This window comes from Pelophylax lessonae (assembly GCF_965119305.1).
Source record: "Pelophylax lessonae genome assembly, chromosome: 13".
Lineage (NCBI taxonomy): Eukaryota > Metazoa > Chordata > Amphibia > Anura > Ranidae > Pelophylax > Pelophylax lessonae.
Window position 1 is genome coordinate 11,041,959 of NC_138780.1, and position 16,016 is coordinate 11,057,974.

Here is a 16,016-nt window from a genome sequence, read left to right on the forward strand (position 1 = left end):
TTCTAGATTGAAAGTGAATATTGATGGCCACGAGACTGAGGACATCTAGTGGAAGAATAAAAGTACCGCAGGGGACATCTCTGGTTGAATGTGAATATTGCAGGTTTTAGAACACACGGTGGGTGCCACGAAGTGTGAATTGCCTTTTCTTTTACAATATGTTCCTTCTGTGCAAGTGTGCCTGTGGGTACCGGGATCTACTCACTTGAGAGGGTACATTCGGAGGGCCACATCCATCCCTGGGCAGTAGGACAGGAAAGCAGCGAGTGCAGTCTCTTCAAGGAGCCCAAATATCAAAATCTTGTTCCTGAGGAGAGACGAATCTGGTCAGAGGTGGCCATAAATACAACCATAGCTGGTCACCCTTGCTGCTGCCATTGCAGAAATGCAACCAACCTCCCCCCCTCCCATATACTTATCTCTTTTCTCTAGCAGAGTTCTCCAGATTCTGACTGGCAGCTGTCTCACTGGCCCCTCCCCCTCTCAGCCAAGGGCGAATGTAAAATAAAGGGGAGATACTGATTGACTGCCTCTGCTCAAGCAGCCAATAGGCTCCTCACGCAGGACCTGCTGTTTCCAGCAGCTAAGAGGAGGAAATTAGAGTGAGACAGAAGCAGTATGAAATCCAGAGAATCCCAGGAGAGAATTAAGCGCCTAGGGAGGTTCAACAGCCATTTTGTTTTTTAACAGCAGCCACAAGGGGGGATTGGCTGACCTAAATTTTTGACTTTAGGTCCCCTTTAAGCTAGTTGGCCATTTTTTCCCTGCCAATCCCGCTAATGTTCTTACTTCATTCCTTGCTGGAAGACGGAATTCCTTCTGGTCTTACAGATGATCAAATCGGCCCACTGGACCACCACAATGCTGGCGAAGAACGCCGTGTGACACGTGAATTCTACCACCTTCCGCTGCTCGTAGGTCTGTAATAAAAAAAAAAAATCAAGTTGCGTTATTTTTTTAACGGCAGAAGACTTTACGAATGGCGCCGCCTTACATATAAAAACATCCAAAATGGGCGTTGCCCATATCGACCAATTGAACAATATAATAGCGCACACATACACAGAAAAAATTGTTTTTTCAAATTTTGCAAGGCTAGCTCATATATAGCCCATATCGACCAGTCAGATGATAAACTGGCCATGCACGTGGAAATCCAATCAATCTTTTCAATTATATTGCATTTGAAAAAGAATAGAATTAATCATTTTCCATTTTTGCAAGTGGAAGAAACCCCTGAATGGACGCAGCAGAAAGTCACATGACGGGTTCCTGTTTTGCAACTATTGTCATTCATTGGCAATTATTCTTTCGAGGTTAAAGTGTATCTAAGGCCGAAACTTTTTTTATTGCTGGGCTGGCCATCAGACCAAGGACAACTAGTGGAAGAATAAAAGAATTGCAGGGGACATTTCTAGATTAAAATTGAATATTGCTGGCCATCAGACCGAGGACATCTAGTGGACGAATAAAGTACTGCAGTGGACATTTCTAGATGGAAAGTGAATATTGCTGGCCATCAGACCGAGGACATCTAGTGGAGGAATAAAAGTATTGCAGGGGACATTTCAAGATTGAAAATGAATATTGCTGGCCATCAGACCGAGGACATCTAGATGTCCTTGGTCCGATGGCCAGCAATATTCACATTTTTAATCCAGAGATGCCCCTGCAGTACTTTTATTCTTCTACTAGATGTCCTCGGTCTAGTGCCAGCTATATTCACTTTCAATCTAAAAATATCCCCTGCAGTAATTTTATTCTTCCACTAGATGTCCTCGGTCTGATGGCCAGCAATATTCATTTTCAATCTAGAGATGTCCCCTGCAATACTTTTATTCCTCTACTAGATGTCCTCTGTCTGATGGCCAGCAATATTCACATTTTTAATCCAGAGATGTCCCCTGCAGTACTTTTATTCTTACACTAGATGTCCTCGGTCTAGTGCCAGCTATATTCACCTTCAATCTAAAAATGCCCCCTGCAGTATTTTATTCTTCCACTAGATGTCCTCGGTCTGATGGCCAGCAATATTCACCTTCAATCTAAAAATGTCCCCTGCAATACCCCTTTCTACTCTATCGCTGTAAATTTTAATGTCTGTGTCCTTGTTGTGGAGATTTCCCTTCACTTCCTTTCCTGAAGATGAAACAGGAAATTAAAGGAGCTCTCTATAAATTAAGAGGATATTATCTCTTAGTTGTCATCCTTTGTGTTTTCATGACCCAGTGACATCATTACTTGGTCTCTGCGCTTTTCTATGCAATGCAGGCATATCATGGCTGGTGGGAGGGGCCAGAAGGGGGCTGTACATAACTTCCTGAAAACATCACAGTACCCCCCCCCCTTCAAGAGTCCTCCGTCTTGAGCAGTACTAGGACAGATTCAGGGCAAAGATGCAGAACTTTACCCAATCACCACCACCTACTGCTAGTACTTGCCATATAATGAGTTTACTGTCCTGCATGTATTCTCTGCCCCCTTGCTCTGTTGCACCCAGGGCAGCTGACCCTCCTACCCACCCCTTGTCCCGGCCCTGGTCCTGGGGCAAGCAATGGGAGGAGTTATGAAGAGTGGGTGTCAGTCTGGAGGAGTGGGCGTTCCTAGGAAGGCTGTATTTGCATAGGTAACGCCCACACGTGATACTGAGCCTCCATGAAAGGACTAAAACCCAATAAATGAAAGAGCGGCCGGGGACAGTCAGGATGGGAGGCTAGATGATGCTCTATTTATCATTATTCTTAAAATCATTTTGGATCACATTACTGATTAAAAAAATGTTTCTAATTGTCACATGTATGGCCAGTCCTTAATCTCCACATCCAACTTCCACCAGGGAAATCGGCAGTTGGAGTGTGGTTGGTCTATGTTAACACCGTTTGGTTGAAGTTCGGTTTATCTTAGTAGCGTTGATGGGCTGTTGAAGTTTCTGTACATACCCACTCTTGTCCGTAGCTGTCCTCTACGTCATTCATTGAGCGATCGTCCCAGTCCAATCGTATCCCGAGCAAACGAGACGGCAGAAAGCCGTTTTCCGCCAGGATGACAAAGTAGGTGAAGAAGCCACCCAGAGCCTGAATCATACCTGAAAAGACGGACAATATCAATGAGGAAGAGCCAAGGCATATCAATAGATTTACTAAGGGGTCTGTGTACAAAAAAAATTCCCATATGGATATCTTCAGCCTTCACATGGGCACAACAAAGGATTACTGTATTGTTTGTAATATGATTACCAGCTCCATCTAGTGGCCATAACGTGGTACTTTTTTGATGATTCAGAACAATTCCTAATTATGATCACTAGATGGGGCTGATGATCATAAGAGACAATCATATTACATGGACAGGGCGAATATCTTCAGCCGTCACATGGGCACAACAAACGATCACTGTAATGTTTGTAATATGATTACCAGCTCCATCTAGTGGCCATAACATGGTACTTTTTTGATGAAGGTAATTCAGAACAATGCCTAATTATGGTCACTAGATGGGGCTGATGATCATAGAAGATAATCATATTACAAATAATATGATGGTCATTCCTTGTGCAAATGCTGGAGACATCAACATAGTGAACTTTTTTTAAATATAAATTATTACAGGCATTTATATAGCTCCAACAAATTATCCAGTGCTTTATATATATATATATATATATATATATATATATATATATATAGTACATTCACAGCAGTCCCTGCCCCCAAGGAACTTACAATCTATGTTCCCTAACTCACATTCATGTACTAAGGGCAATTTCCCTACCTGCATGTCTTTGAAGTGTGGGAGGAAACCTACACATGTACAAGGAGAACATGCAAGCTACAGGCATGTAGCGCTGGGGTTGGGGCTTTGAACTGACAACCCCAGTGCTGCTAGGCAGAAGTGCTAACTACTTAGCCACTGTGCTGGCCCAGATAGACTCTTTACAGTAATTGTACAACTAGACCTGGACAGGGCGAAACTCGCTGGAGAGTGTGACCTGGACAGGGCCCGACCTGAGCTCCCTGCCTATGCTCCAATCAGCTGACAGCAGATGAGGACCTGTCAGAGCCTTGAGCAGCACCCATAGCTTTAGTATAGGTTCACAGCAGCTTTGGACTGTCTTATCAGTTCGGCATTGAGACAGGCCGAGCTGCAGTCAACAATATCAGTGGGTGGGGTCAGGTTTTTCCGCAGAACACAAATGTATATGCAAGTAAGAGAAGTGGGTGTTCCTAGACAGGCTGTATTTGCATGGGTAACATCCACATGGGATGCTGAGCCTTCAAGGTTGAAAGTACTGAATTCAGGGGAGACTGGGGAGGAAAGAGCTAGATGATGCTGGACCTCCTCCAGCCAGGAAATGAGGCAGACTCTATCTGACTTGCTGCAGCTTCTAATGCACATGGTGAGTAGCTCACAGTGTGCAGTGAAATAACAGAAAGCTGTTTCAGTCCAGGAGAGGAGCCTGTAAAACTAGATGGAAAGCCAGAGTTCAGATTTAAAGATTTGTCTCTTCTCCCAAAAATGCTTGTTTCCTGGCTGTGACATAATTAAAATAACTTTAGCACCCTGTAAATCACTGATTCAGAACAAGAACGTAAATAAGGGTTCCTGGCTTCCCTTTGCCATTCCTGCTCTGCATGCTTGTCCCAGGGCCTCCTTCTCAAAGCCCAGCCAGGCACTTAGCATTTTCGGGCAGAAGTCAGCATTGGCATTCTGTGTGTATTAGCACAGGTCTTCTATAAGAAATGCGATCTTTCCCTTAAGAAAAAAAAAAAAGGCAGTTTCAAAGAAAAGGAAGCTCATTTACTCAGCGTTCTCGCGTTCCGCGCCATGGCGTCGGCGGGGAGTAATTAATCGCATGAATAACATTTATTTCAGCGGCTGCGATACAAAGAAAGCCCCGACAATTAGGAGCCTGTGTATTATTCGCAGAGTTATGTTTGACTGAGGCTCAATAAAACCGTGCGGCTCCCCGCGTCCGCCGCGCCCCTCGCCGCTCGGCTGCAACCTGTAATTTCGCTCCGTAGGCGGGGCAATTCATCTCTCCAGCTCATACCTGCAAAACAAAGTCGGCTTCCTTTGTTTTTTTTTTATTTCTTGCTAATTAGAAAATGAAAGCTGCAGGGAGTCGCCATCTCTAGCTGATGCGGAAGGCTCAGAACCTCCGTCACCATTGTATTGCTGTCTGTGTTCCCCTAACAGGGATTTCCGCTCACTTCCTGTTTAGGTGACAAGGGACAGAAAGAATGATGAGAGCGTTACAAGTCCAGTATAGATTACTCTTGCTGAAAGAGCAGAAGGTGAAGCCAATGCATTTCAGGGGCTCAACCCTCCCTTCATCAGGAGCTTTCACAGTCATTCCTTCCCTCTTCTGGGCATCAGGAAAACAGAGGACATCTTGTGGCCAACAAGAGGTACTGCGGGGGAAATCACATGGAGAGCACTCATTATGAATGCAGGAGGGCGATAAGTGTAACCCTGAAGAGAAATGCATTCTCCAGTAGAGTGTGTAATGTTCACAACCTCCATCAAGATTGTATTGCTGTCTGTATCCTCCGAAGGTCAAACCAACGCATTTCAGGGGCTTAGCTCTCCCTTCATCAGGAGATATCACAGGCTTTCCTTCCATCTTCTCATCATCAAATAGGAAAATTGAGGACATCTTGTGGCTAATAAGAGGTACTGCGGGGGAAATCACATGGATTGGAGAGGTGTGTGCGCTCATTATGAATGCAGGAGGGCGATAAGTGCAACCCTGAAGAGAAATGCATTCTCCGGTAGTGTGTGGAAGGTTCACAAACTCCATCAAGATTTTATCTTGAAGATATCAGAATTCAAACCGATGAATTTCGAGGGCTCAACCCTCCCTTCATCAGGAGCTATCACAGTCTTTCCTTACGTCCTTTGGGCATCAGGAAAACTGAGGACATCTTGTGGCCAATAAGAGGTGCTGCGGGGGAAATTACATAGAGAGGTGTGTGGGTTCAATATGAATGCAGGAGGGCAATAAGTTGAACCCTGAAGAGAAATGCATTCTCCAGTAGAGTGTGGAAGGTTCAGCACCTCCATCAGGATTGTATTGTTGTCTGTATCCTCAGAAGGTATCAGAAGGTCAAACCAACACATTTCAGGGTCTAAACCCTCCCTTCATCAGGAACTGTCAGTCTTTCCTTCTGTCTTTTGAGAATCAGGAAAACTGAGGACATCTTGTGGCCAATAAGAGGTACTGCAGGGGAAAGCACCCGGAGAGGTGTGCATCCTCATTATGAATGCAGGAGGGTTGAAAAGTGTAACCCTGAAGAGAAATGCATTCTCCTGTAGAGTGTGGAAGGTTCACAACCTCCATCAGGATTGTATTGCTGTCTGTGTCCTCAGAAGTTATCAGAATTCAAACTGATGCATTTCAGGGGCTAAACCCTGTCTTCATCAGGAGTTATCACAGTCTTTTATTCCGTCTTTTGGGCATCAGGAAAACTGAGGACATATTGTGGCCACAAAGAGGTACTGTGGGGGAAATCACATGGAGAGATTTGTGCGCTTATTATGAATGCAGGAGGGCGATAAGTGTAACTCTAAAGAGAAATGCATTCTCCAGTAGAGTGTGGAAGGTTCAGCAGCACCTCCATCAGGATTGTATTGCTGTCTGTGTCCTCAGAAGGTATCAGAAGGTCAAACCAACGCATTTCAGAGGCTCAACCCTCCCTTCATCAGGAGCTATCACAGTCGTTCCTTTCCCTCTTCTGAGCATCAGGAAAACTGAGGACATCTTGTGGCCAATAAGAGGTACTGCAGGGGATAATCACATGGAGAGGTGTGTGCACTCATTATGAATGCGGGAGGGCGATAAGTGTATACTGCGGTCTGTGTTCTCAGAAGGTCAAAACAACGCGTTTCAGGGGCTCGACGTTGGTTTTAATCAAGAGCTATCACAGTCTTCCCTTCCACCTTCTGGGCATCAGTCAAACAGGAAAACCGAGGACATCTTATGGCCTTTAAAAGGTACTGCAAGGGAAAGTTCCACATCAAAAGGTATTGCAGCCAGAGTTGCTTTTTTTTTTTAAGCCAAAAGTTGGGCATTAACCGAAAAGACGCAGTTGGCTCTCATAAATGTGTAACAGGCTCTCATAAAGCCTAAATGCCTTTAGATTGCCCAGACTTACCAATCTGCCCATATGTCATGTTGATTAGGCGCTCGTTCACCAGTTTGTCCGTCCGAGGGTTCCTGGGCTGTCTTTTCATAATGTCGCTTTCAGCAGCTTCATACGCCAGTGAGATGGCGGGCACCTAGTGCGTAAAAAAAAAAAAAAAACAGAAAATGGGCCATGTGATACTTCATCCCGACATCATGACTATGTAGCCACTGTGCAAAGTGGGGGACAGTGACATTGGGAGGGTGAAGTGGAGGCAAAAGACACCCTGCCCCCACGCACTTTGCCATCTCTTCTTCCAATGAGTCGATTGTAAGCTACGAGCCATTAAAGCTGATCTCTGTCTACTGGCAGGAGACATAATTTTTCTCTGCTGCAGTTCAGTAGCACTTACGGGTCTGATCCCTCCCCCCAGCCCATCACTGAAAAGTGAACAGTGAAGCAGCAGCTTATCTTCCGGTCACTCTGCTGTCTCCTCCTATCAGCATGCTCCCTGCCCCGGGCTCCTTCCTCTTTTTCAATAAGTGAGACTGCATGGAAGTACCTACCATGTCTGTGCCCAGATCAATACATAGGATGGTGACGGTGCCCAGAGGCAGAGGGATGTTGGCGATGATGAAGAATAAGAACGGCGTGATCTCCGGAATGTTACTGGTCAGCGTGTAGGCGATGGACTTCTTCAGGTTGTCAAAAATCAGCCGACCTGCGATTTTAAAAACAGAACAAAATCAGCGGTGCCAATGAATTATACATTTGTTATTACATTTAATGACAGAGATTCACATCCTGTGTGCAACAGGAGAGCTTACACTCTAATGTCCTATACCAGAGTCACACACACTTCTGGTGACAACAAACCTTCTTCCACGCCTGTCACAATGGAGGCAAAGTTATCGTCCAATAGGATCATGTCCGCAGCTTGTTTAGAGACATCCGACCCCGCTATGCCCATAGCCACGCCAATATCCGCTTTCTTCAGAGCTGGAGAGTCATTGACACCGTCCCCTGTCACCGCCACAATGGCACCCTGCAGAGGAGACCACAGTGAGAGTTTGAGCAGCAAGAGAGGCTGCCACCATTGGTGTTCCCTGTGCTACAGAAGCTGCAGCCATTGGTGTTCCCTGTTATACAGAGGCTGCCACCATTGGTGTTCCCTGTGCTACAGAAGCTGCCACCATTGGTGTTCCCTGTGCTACAGAGGCTGCTGCTATTGCTGTTCCCTGTGCTACAGAAGCTGCCGCCATTGGTGTTCCCTGTTATACAGAAGCTGCCACCATTGGTGTTCCCTGTGCTACAGAAGCTGCCACCATTGGTGTTCCCTGTGCTACAGAGGCTGCTGCTATTGCTGTTCCCTGTGCTACAGAAGCTGCCGCCATTGGTGTTCCCTGTTATACAGAGGCTGCCACCATTGGTGTTCCCTGTGCTACAGAGGCTGCTGCTATTGCTGTTCCCTGTGCTACAGAAGCTGCCGCCATTGGTGTTCCCTGTTATACAGAGGCTGCCGCCATTGGTGTTCCCTGTGCTACAGAGGCTACCACCATTGGTGTTCCCTGTGATACAGAGGCTGCCACCATTGGTGTTCCCTGTGCTACAGAGGCTACCGCCATTGGTGTTCCCTGTGCTACAGAAGCTGCCACCATTGGTGTTCCCTGTTATACAAAGGCTGCCACCACTGGTGTTCCCTGTGTTACAGGTACTGCCACCATTGCTGTTCCCTGTGCTACAGAGGCTACCACCATTGGTGTTCCCTGTAATACAGAGGCTGCCATCATTGGTGTTCCCATGCTACAGAGCCTGCCACCATTGGTGATCCCTGTGCTACAGAGGTTGCTGCCATTGGTAATGCCTGTGCTATAGAGGCTGCCACCATTGGTGTTTCCTGTGCTACAGAGGCTACCGCCATTGGTGTTCCCTGTGCTACAGCGGCTACCGCCATTGGTGTGCCCTGTGCAACAGAGGATACCACCATTGGTGTTCCCTGTGCTACAGAGGCTACCGCCACTGGTGTTCCCTGTGCTACAGAGGCTGCCATCATTGGTGCTCCCTGTTCTACAGGGGCTGCCACCATTGGTGCTCCCTGTTCTACAGGAGCTTCCGCCATTGATATTCCCTGTGCTACAGGGACTGCTGCTATTGGTGTTCCCTGTGCTATAGAGGCTGCTATCATTGGTGTTCCCTGTGCTACAGGGGCTGCCACCATTGGTGTTCCCTGTGCTATAGAGGCTGCTATCATTGGTGTTCCCTGTGCTAGAGGGGCTGCCGCTATTGGTGTTACCTGTGCTACAGAGGCTGCTGCCTTTGGTGTTCCCTGTGTGACTGCAGCTTTCACCATTGATGTTCCCTGTGCTACAGAGGTTACCACCATTGGTGTTCCCTGTAATACAGAAGCTGCATCCACTGATGTTACCTGTGCTATAGAGGCTGCCACTATTGGTGATCCCTGTGCTACAGAGGTTGCTGCCATTGGTAATGCCTGTGCTATAGAGGCTGCCACTATTGGTGATCCATGTGCTACAGAGGTTGCTGCCAATTGTAATCCCTGTGCTGTAGAGGCTGCCACTATTGGTGATCGCTGTGCTACAGTGGTTGCTGTCAATTGTAATCCCTGTGCTATAGAGGCTGCCACCATTGGTGATCCCTGTGCTACAGAGGTTTCTGCCATTGGTGATCCCTGTAATACAGGAGCTGCCGCCATTGGTGTTCCCTGTGCTAGAAAATACTAGTTTGCTAGCTGTCATGTTGATCCTCTGGTTTCTCTGGGCCAGAACAAGTATATCAATAAATATTTGGCTTTAACCCAATGTGGGTGTTCCAAGGAAGCTAAGTGTACCTGTCTCTGACAACCCTCCACAATGATCAGCTTCTGCTGTGGCGAGGTGCGGGCAAAGACGATCTCCGTGTGGTTCTTCAGGATGTTATCCAGCTGTTCCGAGGTGTAATCCTTCAGATCCGACCCGTGCACCACGCATGCCTTCGCCTCTCTGCAACAAAAGAAACCAACCAAACGTCTTCTGTATTTTATTCCATATTTTGTTACAATGTAACAACTTTTGTATCAAAGTAAATTTAAAATGGTTGTAAACCCTTTCATATCCCCAGTGAAGTGACTGGCCTCAGATACAAAGAGTTGAAACAAATCCTCCTACATAAGTTATCTGCTGTCTTCTCTACATCTGTACAAAGTGCAGAATTTACATAGCTTGTCTGAGCTTTTAGAAAGCAGGGGGAGGGAACCGATTGGAGGTAAGGAACACCCCCCCCCCCCACCCTTCCCTTTGACACAGCCCACAGAAACAGAGCAGAGCTGAGTCTGTCAATCACAGTCTGTGTGCTGGAGCTCCCTCCTCTGTCACCTTTTTATCTCTTGGTGTCAGGAAAACTTGTCAGGAGTGACTCATGTTGATAGCAGAAGAAATCACCTAGGGGAGATTTCCCTTCACTTCCATTTCTGGACAAACAACAGAAACTGAGAGGAAGTCTTCCCCAAAGTGAGATAAATCTCTTAATCACCAGAACAGGGGTCCCCCACTGAAAGACTTCCCATGTATTCCTGTTCCGGTGACAACTGTAACATTTTGGATTTCCTTTGGTGACACAGGGACTAATAGAGAGGGTGACCCCCCCGACCCCCCCCCCCCTAGTCAAGGACACAGACTGAAGGAATGAGGTCCTAGCCAAGCCAATCATTCAGTCAATCAAATGTACCAATTAGTCTAAACAAACAACCATTTTGCGTCATTCTGATGGCCTTTAAAATAGAAGCCTCCAACTGTCCTAGTAAAGAAAAAAAAATTGTTCTTCGATCTACTAACTTTTTCCCCCCCAAAAAATTAGATCAAAATAATGCCAGGACAATCTCTGGTTGGGTGTTTTCAGAGTGTTTAGGGGGCTGTATTAGACAAATGGCATCCAATTGTGTTGGCAAGTGATTTTCTTTTGCCAGGCTTGACCAACATAATAATAAGTTTGATTGGTGTGATGGGGTTGATGGATGCATGGCGAAGAATATATATAAAAACTTTGCACAAGTCTTAGCCTGTAGTACCTAAAATCTGCCACTGGGGGGGTTACAATGTCCTACCTGTGCATACAGTAGCACACAATCATAATGAATGCAATGTTCCTATTTGCAGCAATGATCCGCTGACAGCATATCCATCTTCAATGTCCATAGGGTAAAGGTTAACACATTCAAAGTGTGCCCTTAAGTATGTACTATATATATATATATATATATATATATATATATATATATTTACTGCTCAAAAAAATTAAAGGAACACTTTCTATTCACAGTATAGCATCAAGTCAAGTAAACTCCTGGGATATTGATCTGGTCAGTTAAGTAGCTAAGGGGGCTTTTAATCAGTTTCAGCTGCTTTGGTGTTAAGGAAATTAACAACAGGTGCACTAGATGGGCAACAATGAGACAACCTCCAAAACAGGAATGGTTTTACAGGTAGAGGCCACTGACTTTTTTTTCCCTACTCCTCTTTTCTGAGTGTTTATCAATAGTGTTGCATTTGGCTAGGGTCAGGGTCACTACTGGTAGCATGAGGAGATACCTGGACCTTATAGAGGTTGCACAGGCAGTCCAACTCCCCCGGGATTGGCACATCAATACGTGCCATTGCCAGAAGGTTTGCTGTGTCTCCCAGCACAGTCTCAGGAGCATGGAGGAGATTCCAGGAGACCGGCAGTTATTCTAGGAGAGCTGGACAGGGCTGTAGAAGGTCCTTAACCCATCAGCAGGACCGGTATCTGCTCCTTTGTGCAAGGAGGAACAGGATGAGCACTGCAAGAGCCCTACAAAATTACCTCCAGCAGGCTACTGGTGTGAATGTCTCTGACCAAACAATCAGAAACAGACTTCATGATGGTGACCTGAGGGCCCGACGTCCTCTAGTGGGCCCTGTGCTCACTACCTGGCACCATGGAGCTCGATTGGCATTTGCCATTGAACACCAGACTTGGCAGCTCCACCACTGGCACCCTGTGCTTTTCACAGAGTAGAGCAGGTTCACCCTGAGCACATGTGACAGACGTGAAAGGGTCTGGAGAAGCCGTGGAGAACGTTATGCTGCCTGTAACATCGTTCAGCATGACCGGTTGGGTGGTGGGTCAGTGATGGTCTGGGGAGGCAAATCCATGGAGGAACGCACAGACCTCTACAGGCTAGACAATGGCACCCTGACTGCCATTAGGTATTGGGATGAAATCCTTGGACCCATTGTCAGACCCTACGCTGGTGCAGTGGGTCCTGGGTTCAACAATGGTGTACAACAATGCCTGGGCTCATGTGGTGAGAGTATGCAGCCAGTTCCTGGAGGATGAAGGAATTGATACCATAGAATGGCCCCCACACTCGCCTGACCTAAAATCCAATAGAACACCTCTGGGACATTGTGTTTCGGCATAATTTTTTCACTTTGATTTTTGGGGTGTCTTTGAACTCAACCCCCGGAAGGGTGATAATTTTCATTTCCATCAAACAATGTGACATCTTTTCCTTCCTAACACATTACCCAGTCCATACCAGTATAGATCCTAACACATTACCCAGTCCATACCAGTATAGATCCTAACACATTACCCAGTCCATATCAGTATAGATCCTAACACATTACCCAGTCCATATCAGTATAGATCCTAACACATTACCCAGTCCATACCAGTATAGACCCTAACACATTACCCAGTCCATATCAGTATAGATCCTAACACATTACCCAGTCCATACCAGTATAGATCCTAACAAATTACCCAGTCCATACCAGTATAGATCCTAACACATTACCCAGTCCAAACCATTATAGATCCTAACACATTACCCAGCCCAAACCAGTATGGATCCTAACACATTACCCAGTCCATACCAGTATAGATCCCAACACATTACCCAGCCCAAACCAGTATGGATCCTAACACATTACCCAGTCCATACCAGTATAGATCCCAACACATTACCCAGCCCAAACCAGTATGGATCCTAACACATTACCCAGTCCATACCAGTATAGATCCTAACACATTACCCAGTCCATACCAGTATAGATCCTAACACATTACCCAGTCCAAACCATTATAGATCCTAACACATTACCCAGCCCAAACCAGTATGGATCCTAACACATTACCCAGTCCATACCAGTATAGATCCCAACACATTACCCAGCCCAAACCAGTATGGATCCTAACACATTACCCAGTCCATACCAGTATAGATCCTAACACATTACCCAGCCCATACCAGTATAGATCCCAACACATTACCCAGCCCAAACCAGTATGGATCCTAACACATTACCTAGTCCATACCAGTATAGATCCTAACACATTATCCAGTCCAAACCATTATAGATCCTAACACATTACCCAGCCCAAACCAGTATGGATCCTAACATATTACCCAGTCCATACCAGTATAGATCCCAACACATTACCCAGCCCAAACCAGTATGGATCCTAACACATTACCCAGTCCATACCAGTATAGATCCTAACACATTACCCAGTCCATACCAGTATAGATCCTAACACATTGCCCAGTCTATACCAGTATAGATCCTAACAAATTTCCCAGTCCATACCAGTATAGATCCTAACATATTCCCAGTCCATACCAGTATAGATCCTAACACATTGCCCAGTCCATACCAGTATAGATCCTAACACATTACCCAGTCCATACCAGTATAGATCCTCACACATTCCCAGTCCATACCAGTATAGATCCTAACACATTGCCCAGTCCATACCAGTATAGATCCCAACAAATTTCCCAGTCCATACCAGTATAGATCCTAACATTTCCCAGTCCATACCAGCTTTTGGGTGCATACCCTAATGCTCTGTGCTGTGCACACCTATGGGAGCAGTAAAGTGCAGACACCATACAGAAATACACAGTAAGCTTTTTTCCAACAGATCTGAGTGTTTAGGATGCTGTAATAGGAGTTGAAAGGCACCCAATTGTGCCGGCAAGTGATTTTCTATAGCTAGGCTTGATCAATATAATAAAAAGTTTGATTGGTGGGAAGGGGCTGATGGATGTATGGCAAGCATAATGTCCAAAAACGTAGTACCTAAAATTTGCCACTGGGTGGCGACAACGTCCTACCTGTTCATACATGTAATCATTTAGCGAAATGCTGTCATGTTCCAATTATTTCACAGGGATCCCACTGGCAGCATATCTGTCTCCATTGTCCATAGGGTGGGATGGTATAAGTGAGCCCTTAAGTACGTACTATATATATATATATATATATATATATACAGTATATCAGATTTTGTAGATTGATAATACTCATTGATTAATTTATTACCCTTTTAAAAGCTTAAATTGCATTGGTCCCAGTAATGTCTTAGGATTTCCTTACCTGGGATTGACCTGATTTACTGGGATGTTAAGGCGAGCGGCGATGTCCTCCACAGTCTCGTTCCCCTCGGAGATGATTCCCACGCCTTTAGCGATGGCCTTGGCGGTAATCGGGTGGTCTCCGGTCACCATGATGACCTGGAAGGCAGAAGTGATTATTGCCGTGGTGTCACCTGGTTCTCTCTACATACTACATAGCCCATTACGGAGATCGGTAGCCATCAATTGGGCAACTGTTCCTCAGCTATAACATGTGACCCTGAGCTTCAATGCCGGGAAAAAGTCATCCAGCGCCGAGGGCAAATATGCCAAACTGCGCCTCCCCCCCCCTTATCTTAGGATTAGGGTCAGGGTGCCCCCATCCCTGCAATAACCCATTGTGCCCCTCCTGCCCACCCCTTGTTCCGGCCCTGCTGAGCTTCCATGAGTGAAATAACTTGAATCCAATGAATGGAAGGGGCGGAGCCAGGGACAGTCAGGCTGGGGTGAAAAAGGCTCTGAGGAAGAGCCTAAGCCTCGAAACGCGTCAGCCATCATTAGTTATGGACAGCGGGCATTGACACAGACTGCTCCTGATGTTTGGATTGGATATGCTGTTTTAACCACTTCCCGACCACCCGCCGCCTTTTTACTGCGGCAGGGTGGCTCTCCTGCACAAACCGACGTAGGTCTACTGTCGTTCGCGCGCGGGAAGCACTTACTGATGCACAGTGCGAGAAGCTCTCAGTGTGCGGGGAATTTAGAGTAATCTGTTTCAGTGCAGGAGAGGAGCCGCTACCACTGAGCAAGACGGAGGGAGGATCTGAGCTGCTTGTCAACCAAATGAGCCAAATATATCCTTCAAATGTTTTTTTTTTTTAAGGATGTTACTCCATAAATGATCACCCTGCGGCGCTGCGTCCTAAAATTCAAAGTCGATTTATTAAGCAATGTAAATGGCATCAGGTCTAATCTAGGTCAGGATTCATTTATACCCAAGTAGGAAATCAGGAAATCCTCGGGGGACGTTCTCTGAACTCGTAGATCTACCGCCCAGATGTAACCCAGCAATCGTTAGCAGCTCTGCAAGTAATAAAGGTTGGAAGGTTCTTTTTTAATAGACTCTCCTCATTTCCAAAGCATGAATCACAACTCCTCCAGCAGGGAACGTGTTTTCTCTCTGGGCATTACAGCTGTCTATGTGTCTGTTACCGATAAAGCTCAGTTTTTGAAGCAAACCCATGGCCAGGCTTTTGACATTAATAATTGACATATTCTTATGGAGCTGTCAATGTAGCTGCAGAAATTCATACTCACTATTTACAGCAAAAGCACTGAAGTTCTTCTCTCAGCAGCTCTGCTCCCCTCCCAAGAGTCTGAGCAGCTCATCTCCCCCTGCTCCCCTTCCCATCAGCTCATCTCCCCCTGCCCCCCTTCCCAGCAGCTCATCTCCCCCTGCTCCCCTTCCCATCAGCTCATCTCCCCCTGCCCCCCTTCCCAGCAGCTCATTTCCC

At 46.2% G+C, this 16,016-nt stretch overlaps 1 protein-coding gene across 1 annotated transcript in view; it reads right to left on the bottom strand.

Moving 5' to 3' along the window:
- The window catches only part of LOC309569423 (sodium/potassium-transporting ATPase subunit alpha-2), a 64,073-nt gene that overhangs the window by 5,245 nt on the left and 42,812 nt on the right, over nt 1-16,016 (bottom strand). The window contains exons 14-21 of the mRNA XM_082275245.1: nt 14,525-14,661; nt 9,973-10,123; nt 8,001-8,169; nt 7,691-7,845; nt 7,155-7,278; nt 2,940-3,085; nt 790-920; nt 206-307 (exon numbers count right to left, since the gene is read on the bottom strand). Of these exons, the coding sequence (XP_082131371.1) occupies nt 206-307; nt 790-920; nt 2,940-3,085; nt 7,155-7,278; nt 7,691-7,845; nt 8,001-8,169; nt 9,973-10,123; nt 14,525-14,661 (1,115 nt within the window). The remainder of the gene's footprint in view (nt 1-205; nt 308-789; nt 921-2,939; nt 3,086-7,154; nt 7,279-7,690; nt 7,846-8,000; nt 8,170-9,972; nt 10,124-14,524; nt 14,662-16,016) is intronic.